The sequence below is a fragment of the Cyprinodon variegatus genome, unplaced genomic scaffold (genome assembly GCF_000732505.1).
Source record: "Cyprinodon variegatus isolate N-32 unplaced genomic scaffold, C_variegatus-1.0 Scaffold1175, whole genome shotgun sequence".
Classification (NCBI taxonomy): domain Eukaryota; kingdom Metazoa; phylum Chordata; class Actinopteri; order Cyprinodontiformes; family Cyprinodontidae; genus Cyprinodon; species Cyprinodon variegatus.
Window position 1 is genome coordinate 86,376 of NW_015151628.1, and position 9,811 is coordinate 96,186.

Below are 9,811 nucleotides of genomic sequence, written 5' to 3' on the forward strand. Positions count from 1 at the left end.
TTGCTCCTCAAGGAACCAACCAAACCAAAAACCTGTCCGCCCTCCAACAAGCCCCCCAATCTCTGGATAAACCCACCCTCTTCTGGGAAGAGAACCTTTTTCTGCTAACGTGAGTCCCATTCATCTCTGAGTTTGCAAGACATTGTTCAAAGTTCCCACAGACCCTGAACTAACCTCTGAACTTCCCTTCTCACTTCCAGTTCTGGTTCTCCAGCTCTCTGAGTTACCCTGGATTAACCTTATGGATTATTTCAATAAACCTGTTAAACTTTTACTCTGGTTGTCTGAGTGGTTTTCTGCATGTGGGTCAGATCTCTTAAAAACATCATGACACTTAAAGTTCGAACTGGTAAACTTTGTTATTTTTTGCAAGTATTAGCTCATTTGGAATTTGATGCCTGCAACATGTTTCAAAAAGCTGGCACAAGTGACAAAGAAGACGCTCATCAAACACTTATTTGGAATATCCCACAGGTGAACATGCTAATGGGAACAGGTGGGTGCCATGATTGGGTATAAAAGCAGCTTCCTTGAAATGCTCGGTCATTCACAAATAAGGATGGGGCGAGGGTCACCATTTTCTGAACAAATGCATGGGCAAATTGTCGAACAGTTCAAGAACAACATTTCTCAACAAGCTATTGCAAGGAATTTTGGAATTTCACCGTCTACGGTCCGTAATATCATCAAAAGGTTCAGAGAATCTGGAGAAATCACTACACGTGAGGGGCAAGGCTAAAAGCCAACATTGAATGCCCGTGACCTTCGATCCCTGAGGTACTGCATCAACAACTGACATCAGTGTGTAAAGGATATCACCACATGGGCTCAGGAATACTTCAGAAAACCACTGTCACTAACTACAGTTTGTCGCTACATCTGTAAGTACATGTTAAAGCTTTAATAGGCAAAGCAAAAGCCATTTATGAACAAGATCCAGAAACGCCGCCGGCTTTGCTGGGTCCGAGCTCATCTAAGATGGACTGATGCAAAGTGGAAAAGTATTCTGTGGTCTGATGAGTCCACATTTCAAATTATTTTTGGAAACTGTGGACGTCTTGTTCTCCGGACCAAAGAGGACAAGAACTATCCGGACTGTTATAGGCGCAACGTTCAAACCCAGCATCTGTGATGGTATGGGGGTGCATTAGTGCCCAAGGCATGGGTAACTTACACATCTGTAAAGGCACCATTAATGCTGAAAGGTACATACAGGTTTTGGAGCAACATATGCTGCCATCCAAGCGACGTCTTTTTAATGGACGCCCCAGCTTATTTCAGCAAGACAATGCCAAGCCACATTCTGCACGTGATACAACAGTGTGGCTTCATAGCAAAAGAGTGCTGGTACTTCCCTGGTTTGCCCGCAGTCCAGACCTGTCCCCCATTGAAAATGTGTGCCACATTATGAACCATATAATATGACAAAGGAAACCCTTGACTGTTGAACAACTTATGCTGTACATCAAGCAAGAATGGGAAAGAATTCCACCTGAAAAGCTTCAAAAATTGGTCTCCTCAGTTCCCAACCGTTTACTGACTGTTGTTAAAAGGAAAGGCGATGTAACACAGTGGTAAAAATGCCCCAACTTTTTTGCAATGTGTTGCTGCCATTAAATTCTGAGTTAATGGTTATTTGCCAAACAAAATTAAGTTTCTCAGTTCGAACATTAAATATATTGTCTTTGCATTGTATTCAGCTGAATATGGGTTGACAAAGATTTGCAAGTCCTTGTATTCTTTTCATTTGCGATTTACATAACGTGACAACTTTTCTGGTTTTGGGTTTGTAGATCATCTGTCCTCTCAGCTGCCATTGCTGCCAATTGAGGAATTGTTTCTAGTTACTAATCAAAAGTTGAACACAGTCATAAACCGCCAGCTTGCACGTATCCTACTGTTGCAGTTGATCGTTATGTTAATTACAACACTTAATAATAAGTGTTGACCATGGATGGTCAACACGTGCGAAATTTTAAGTCCATTACTTTTTAATCCACTAGGCGTTCGAACACTCATTTAAAATGGTGTAACCGCTATATAGTGCTCTATGTATGGATTAGGGTGGACTTTCTGACAATGCTGAGCTGATGCTGCAGCACATTTGACCTCTTCTTCATCTGTTTAACCTAGTCTACCTCCAATGGGAGGTATTTGCGGAGCTGCTGCAGCTTATAACTCTACACACCAACTTTATTATATAAAATATAAACTGACTTTTACTTTATCTGATTATTTAGGTTTCTCCACCAAGCTTCTATAGAAGCTAATATTGCCATTAACTCACTAGTTTATCTTAAATAAGTAGGAAGTACTCCTGGACCATTGCTGCTGTGTTAGTTTTTGTCTGCTTGGGTCTTTTCAAAGCAACCTATTGCAACAGAAGACTGTTCGCTGTTCCAGGATTTGGTTCTGCTGGGTGTTTTATAATGTTACTGGGGAGTTTTTCTTTCCATTGTCATTATAAGAATGCATACAGCTGTTTGCTAGATATTCATCCTTGTCGAGCAAATGCTACAAGTCTGTGACAAGATGGAAACTTTACTTTGGGAACTCTGGGAAGAAACTAGCTTCACTATTACTAGAATTATATTAAATTTGTATTTGTTGAAAAAAAAACTAAGAGCAAAATGCTTAAAACATTCAAATGAAAGAGGAAAGGGGAAGGAAAAGAGTAGCCTAAGCCTTAAAGGGGAAGTCTTTTTAAGAAAACGCTGTAAATAGACAAGGCGAAGATCATCTTTATAAACGGACGCAATAAAGGAGACCTCAACATATATTTTGGCTAAAAAATACTAAAAGACTATCTAACGCCTTTAATATTCCACCAGGTGAAAACTTTGATTATAATGTCCGCTTTCAAACAAGAAGATTTAATTCTTAAAGTTTAATTGTTGTTTAGCTTCAGCAGAAAATTTAAGACGTCTCTTTCTTTAACATAGAATTGTCATCTGTGGAAAGTGTCCCCATCATGAGACATCCGGAGGGCTGTGAGGAAGGTAAGAAACATATAGATTACGTAACATCAAGAAAAAGCAGTCAGAGGCTGAGTTGTCGTCATCAGACAAACCGGACTGAAATGTAATGCTTTATTTATAGATTAGATCAGATTAGCTTGGATGGAAACTCGATGTTTTTCTAAGGATAAAACATTTTATTGGTGACATTACAATGACATTTGACCCCTGCATTTAACTGATCCCTTAGGGAGCAGTGGGTAGGTTGAAGTGCCTGAGGATCTATTTTGGGCTAAGGGTTTTGCTCAGGAACCCACAGTGGCAAAATCTGCGATTTGAACTGAATACTTCCTCCAAGGCAGTCCTCATATACAGGAGGTATCAGAGGTTAAACTGATAGGAATAGATATACCACATGAACTTAGCAGAAAGCTTGAGAAGGTAACCTGACATTTCAATGACAGTTTATGATCTATAAACATTCATATTTAGCAATAAGATAAAACTATATCACTGCAGAAAATAATGAGGAAGCTGTTTACAACAAGTGAGAAATACATTTCAAACTAAAGGCAGGCAATTAAAGATATTGAAATCAATTCTTATGATATTTTGGCCCTCAAATCAGCTGTGCATTGCTTTACTATCATACTATGGGTACATGTAATGTGAATGGAAATGTCTTACCTGCTGATATACTGGAGGATGTATGGAAGTGAACTGAGTAGAAGGTAAACCAGAGCGGTGAAGGGGGCAGATGTGGATTGCAGCTGTTTGCAGGCAGAACTTAACCCTAATGAGGAAGTTTATAAAGGAGTCTTGGATGCTATCTGTTGTTAAGGAAGCTTGTAGAAAAGGAAAAGACTGGCAGATGCAGATCAGAGTGATTGATTTGGCAGTCAGGATGTGCAGCTAAGACTTGAGTCTTCCATATTGAAATTAGCTGGGCTCCAAATCTTTATGATGACAGGCATATAAAAACAGGTAAAAAATAAAATAAAACAACATTTAGTAATGTTGAGGGTAAAACAGAAACAAGCTGAGCAGGTCTCCATGGAAACACATGTTCATAAACCATGAAGTGATTTCCTGTTCATAAAGAGAATACTACATAAAAACACATCAGTGAGGAAGCTGTTCAGTGTGTTTGACTGAGAGTAGATATCAGATTAGGGACCTCATACATAGAGAGTGTTTGTTTCTTACTAACATTTAGTGGCGGCACACGATAAAAGACAGATATATGAAACTATTTTCACCAAAGCAGAAGCTGATTTCATATCTTTGGTTAAAATAAAAATATTTAGCAGAAACATATGATATTGTTACACAGACTGAATCTATATTAATCCGCCTTAGACCCAAAGTACATTTTATTCTACATGTGCATCCAGTTATCAGATTATCTTGTTCTCTTGTGCCAGTGGTGAGGCTGTTTTTAGCGTAACTTAGTGTTTCTGATTACCTGATCCTGACCTGTTTTGCCTCTAAACCACTTAGCTTGCCTTTTCCTATCTGATCTCAGTGGTGTGAGTGTTTTTAGCTTACCTGTGGGTTTCTGATTACCTGATCCTGACCTGTTCTGCCTCTCAACACTAAGCCTGCCTATTCCTATCTGATCTGTTTGCCTGACCTGGCTTCGGACCCCTGGAGCTCTGAGCTTGCATGTTCCTATTCTGATCTGTTTGCCTGACCTGGCTTTGGTCTCCTGCATGTTATCTGGGGCTGCAACATCTGGGACACTCTGGGCGGCATCCACATCTTGTTGGCAGCCCACCGGCTAGATCCTACCTCATTCTGTGGGCATGGACTGAACTTGTAAACCAGGTTAGTGACGCACATGAATAATCATGCATGTCAGATTATCATGGTCACTAACCTGTGTTTCTCTCCTGCAGAGATTTCCGCCTTAGATGCCCTAGCCGCTTCAACTCCGATCCACTGATTTTGAATAAATGCTTTTTGAGTTATCCCACGTTTTGTCTTGCCGTGAATACTGGGCCCCTCTGTTCTGAGTCTTGACATAAATTTTTTGTTTGGACAAGATTTGACAAGATTAAAAGTTTCTTGGATTATTGCAAATTTTCAACATCTTCCTTCTTTATGTCCCAAGTTGTGTGTGATCTCTGCATCACAGGGGTCTTTGTGTGTATTCATGGTTTATACATGAGATCCCAGATGTTGGTTGTTTGCTGTGAGTCTGTCTCCAGATTCTGATCTGGTTCTCCTCTAAATGCTCCTCAGCTGAAGCAGCTGCCTCTCAACATGAAAACCCAACCAGAACCTCCAAGCTGCCATCAGTGAGAGTCGTCCTGCTGGTTCTGGGCTCTCTGCTGGCTGCTGCTCTCATCATCATCTACAGACTCTGTGAGTTTAGATCGGTTTCATCTCTCTTTCAAATCAACTTTCTCAAATGTAAAGTTCATATTTTGTGATGGCAAACCAGGGTTCAATTTAAGTGAAAATAAAATTACCTTTGTCTTTCTGGAATCAGCTGTTGTTTGGATGAGCAATCGAGATGTTCAGATCCTGAAAGAGGAGAATGAAGATCTGAGGACTTTTTTCTCAGGTGAGATTGGGAGGGTTTGAAAGCCGCACCCAGAAAAGGTTATCAACTTTATATTTCATATATTCAGAGAGTAACCTCAGGATTTAAATTGTACTATTACTGCTTTCATTCTGGTAGTCATTCCCGGACAGACCATAGGGAGACCCGGGAGTATTTCTGAAGCGCCAGCCTTGGATTGGCCTGTTGGCCTCTCTCTGTCTCTCTTTTTTTTTTTTTAAGTTTGCCGGTATAGCAGCGGTGCTATGTTGCCAGATAGGGCGTTTCTCATTTGGATTTTTGAGGGTAAACATTTCTTTGGGCGGGTGGGGATAATTTTCGCTTGTTCGGAGTCAGATCTGCAGTTTTTGAGGTAACCCATTAAAACACATGTCCACCAATGTGGTTATGAATCCATCTGCAAACCTATTAGTACCTGTTGTCATGATTTAACTAAAGATCAGACCCAAATGCAGAGAAACCAATACAGAGAGACCAGGGAAAAAGTTTAACAGGTTTATTGAGAAGCTTGTGGAGATTCCAGTGTTGCTCTGAACACTGCTCAACTGGAAGTTTCCAGAAAAGTGGTTGACTCTTTGACTCCAGTCGGTGTGGGGTGTTCCAGTGTTTGTCTCATTCGGTGGAGGGCGGACAGGGTTTGACCAGAATGTGGTTGTTTGTAGAAGAACGGAGAAACTGACTGCCACTCAGATTTCCCGCGGTACTTGAACGGACTGTGGTGCAGATGAATCCCTTGCTCAGTGTGAAGCTCAAACGATCCCTTGGAGGAAAGTGGATCCAAACCTCCAGTTTGAATCCCCAGCTCAGTTTGAGGATCAGTTGATCCTTCCAGGGAGAGAAGGGCCGAAACGTCCAGTTTGCAGGATGACTTCCCCAAACTGGCAAACACGCTGGCGTCGATGTAGTGGCAGACAGCAGCTTAAGAGCACTCCACAGGTAATGAGGCAACGAGCTGCAGGTGTGCAGGGAGGCCCAATGAGGACGGGGCACCACCTGGTGGAGGAAAAAAGGAAACACAGAAACAACCCACAAAGAATGGATTCCTGACACCTGTATGTGATTTGTCACATGACACTCACAGGATCTGACATCGCTGTGGTGGATGGGTCAGAGTTGTTTATGGAGAACTGCTCTGGGCATATTTTGCTGGATGTTGTAGCATTTTGACATGTGGTGTTTAATTAAGTTGTACTGAAGGGTGTTCATGTTGACACAGTAAATATAACAATATATTAATTGGTCAGGTTGATGTGCGATGTGGTTTTTAACAGGTGTTTGGGCTGGAAAACCTCGACCGTATCTGGCAACACTGGAGATAGACAGGCCAGGCCATTTAGGCCTGTAGCATGTGAGGTGGGAGAGATGATTGGTTTATTTCAACTAACACCCGCCCCAACAGTCCGTATCAACCACACAGACAGCAACGTGTGGAGGAAGGGGTGTGTGTTGTATGTCTGGTGCTGGCTGCTGTGATGTGTGTAGCTAGCGAGTGGTGCAAGTGAGGATAAGAGCAATGGACTCAGTCTATGAACAAAGTAAAAGGAAGAGGAAAGGTGGAGCAGAGAGGGAGAAACACAAATAAAAGAAAGGCGCTGGAGGAGGAAGATGTGGCCAAATGTAGAAAAACCACCAATGGTACCTTAAAAAAGATGCAATTAAATTATAAAAAAAAATATCACGCTTTATTTGTGTTTAAATTTAAAACTGGAAGAACACTGTTATCATATGTTTGCTATGCAAAGGTGGTGATGACATCAGTCTTGCCGGTGCTTCAGGAGAAGGAGAGAATCTGGAAGAAGGTATGGAACCATTTATACAGTAGAGCAACAAGATGCATTAAGTGACATAAACACCACCAAACACTACCATTTGACATAAATGGCTCTCAGCTGTAATACTGGCACTTCAGCATTATTCTATTAAGTGATTGTGTTGTGAAATTGTTCTGTCAGCTGCTGATTTGCAGTTACGTATCCCAGATCAAACATGAAAGTTTGTGTATTCCAATTTTGGATTTACTGTAGGGGTTCATTACTATCCCTGGTATGATGACTGGCCATTGAAGCATGATATGACATGATATGACTACGTATAGCTCTAACCTTGGTACTAATTATTATGTAAAATCGTTATTATCTTACTACTATCGCAATTGCAGCAGTAAAGTTACGATATATTCCAACCTTATCAATTAGAGTAGGTCCTATAGATGTCAACAAGGGTGGGTGAGGTTGCAGTGAGGCAGAGATGAGTTCTTGTAGATTTAATGCAAACTGAGGCTAACATCCAAAACACAAAAATACGGGGGAAAGAAACAAAAAAAAACCCCGGCAGAGATGAGGAAGCAACTAACAATCATTAAAGAACCAGCAGTGAGTGACTTCAGAGGTGGTGTATATAAGGGGAACCGAATATTCAGCTAATGAGCTCAATATGCAGGACGTGTGAGTGGAACTCACTAAAAGGAAGCCAAGGGGAAAGAAACCAAGCACAAGGGGGCAACTGGGAGTAACTTAAGTCTGCTTGAAGATAATGGAAAAATAAACCAAAGAACAAAACCAAATAACTAATAACTGAAAACTAAAAGTCCCAAAAGGGGGGCACCATAACAACACATCGTGTTTCCCAACCATTTTTGACTTGTGTTCCGCTTTGGGCAATTTTTCGTACCATGAGCCCCCCTCTCAAGGGCAGGTTCCCGCAGCAGTGTCGCAGTGAGCTTGTTGCAGGTATGACGCAGATATTTCTGATTTGTACTCAATATTGTAGAGTGGCCTGCGCAATGTTTATTCCACGCCACAACGCAAAAGGGAAAACTAGCTCTTGGTCTAGAAACGGCCGAGGCGGTGAGGAAATGGGGGCAAGTCTGTGCGACAAGGGAGGGACATGAGGGCAAAAAAGAGCAGGGATCCAGGTGGAAAAAGGGTCCCAGCGTTCTCACGCATCTCGCTCTTCTAGCTGGTCAAACTTCACGAGTCGTTATCCACAATGGCGGTCATACAAACAAAGCAAGCCGGTAAGATATCAAACAGGAAATACGCATAGAGTTAAGCGGATGTAGATTTGACCAGTCAGAGGCCGCCTGTCAGCGACACTGTCTGCTGTCACCTACAATGATGGTAGGTGCAGCAGACTGTCTGCGGAGGGGGCGGGGGCGTCTCTCTGTTCACCGCGACATCTACGCAGATGACCTGGTTTTGAAGTATAAATCAGCCTTAAGTCAAAAGTATGGATGATTGTCCAGAAGTGTGAACGTACAATAACTAAAATAAAGAATATTTTACTTAATTTTTTATTTGAGAATTTAATTTTATACATTTATATTTTTCATCTCAAACAAAAAAAAAATAAGATAAGTATATTGCCTTGAAGTCAGTAAGAAATCGAAATAAATACAGAATAAAATCCTATTATGAACCTGTATTTATGTATCTGGAGCTCCTCTGATTAAATACCCTATAATCAAATTTAAACTTGATGAATTGGGAACAAAATGCAGTCAGATTTATATATACTATAAAATTATAGTCAGGCTGACTTAATTAGTTTTAAAACACCTGAGCCGCTTTGATGATCTCCGATAACTCAGTGTCGTAGCTGAAGGTGAACTCAAACATTTAATAAAAAACTACTTTTTGGTTGATAAAAGCTTGTTTAATTTATCAGTTGGGTCATCAGAAAGCAAAACAGATCCCAGCCTTATTTTATTTTACTACCTAAGAAATCAGTGATGTCAGCCTGAAAAAATCTCAAAATCGGGCCATGTTATACATACTAATAGAGAGATACAGGAAGTTAGATCGTAACTGGAGGCCTCCTGCTGCCTCCAAATCACACAAACATCTACAGACATGTATTCCTCCTGACTCAGTGAAGTCTTTGTTCTGATCTGTTTGAAGAGCTGACACCTCCTGAGTGTGAAGCAGGCTGGGAGCTACATGGAGGAAACTGTTATTATTTCTCCAACTATAAGTCCTCCTGGACTGAGAGCAGAGATTCCTGCAGAGGTCAGGGAGGAGACCTGGTGAAGATCGACAGCAGAGAGGAGCAGGTATGAAACACTGCTGCAGGTTCAAGTTCTCACAGATTTGATCATCATCACCACCATCACATGTCATCATCTTTTTCAAACCTTCACTTGTTCAGATGTTTCTGGTAGGAAGACTGAACAACTTGATTGTGGATGAATCAGACAAGTTCTGGATTGGACTGACAAAAGCTGAAATATACAACTGGTTCTGGGTGGATGGATCTACGTTAGATGAAAGGTTTGACTGATTAAAAGGCT

At 41.2% G+C, this 9,811-nt stretch overlaps 2 protein-coding genes across 3 annotated transcripts in view; one reads left to right on the forward strand and one right to left on the reverse strand.

Moving 5' to 3' along the window:
* Positions 1-3,693, reverse strand: part of LOC107101942 (NKG2-D type II integral membrane protein-like) — an 8,957-nt gene extending 5,264 nt beyond the window's left edge. Inside the window, exon 1 of the mRNA XM_015401034.1 lies at positions 3,645-3,693. The gene's annotated coding sequence lies outside the window, so the exon portion shown is untranslated. The remainder of the gene's footprint in view (positions 1-3,644) is intronic.
* On the forward strand, positions 2,707-9,811 carry LOC107101944 (C-type lectin domain family 7 member A-like). 2 transcript variants are annotated; one of them, XM_015401037.1, is made up of 7 exons: positions 2,707-2,831; positions 2,943-2,999; positions 5,202-5,324; positions 5,452-5,526; positions 7,266-7,322; positions 9,423-9,574; positions 9,670-9,811. In XM_015401037.1, exons 2-7 carry the CDS (start codon positions 2,972-2,974, stop codon positions 9,799-9,801), a joined length of 567 nt encoding a protein of 188 aa, XP_015256523.1. In that variant the 5' UTR covers positions 2,707-2,831; positions 2,943-2,971; the 3' UTR covers positions 9,802-9,811. The 2 variants fall into 2 exon arrangements, with proteins under 2 accessions (XP_015256523.1, XP_015256524.1); XM_015401038.1 differs by lacking the exon at positions 7,266-7,322.

Excerpts from the sequence above, each read along its gene's own strand:
- LOC107101944 (XM_015401037.1), top strand. The coding sequence starts at position 2,972 with ATGAGACATCCGGAGGGCTGTGAGGAAG. Across the intron at positions 3,000-5,201 it reads TCCGGAGGGCTGTGAGGAAG|CTGAAGCAGCTGCCTCTCAA; the intron begins GTAAGAAACATA and ends AATGCTCCTCAG. Across the intron at positions 5,527-7,265 it reads TCTGAGGACTTTTTTCTCAG|GTGGTGATGACATCAGTCTT; the intron begins GTGAGATTGGGA and ends TGCTATGCAAAG.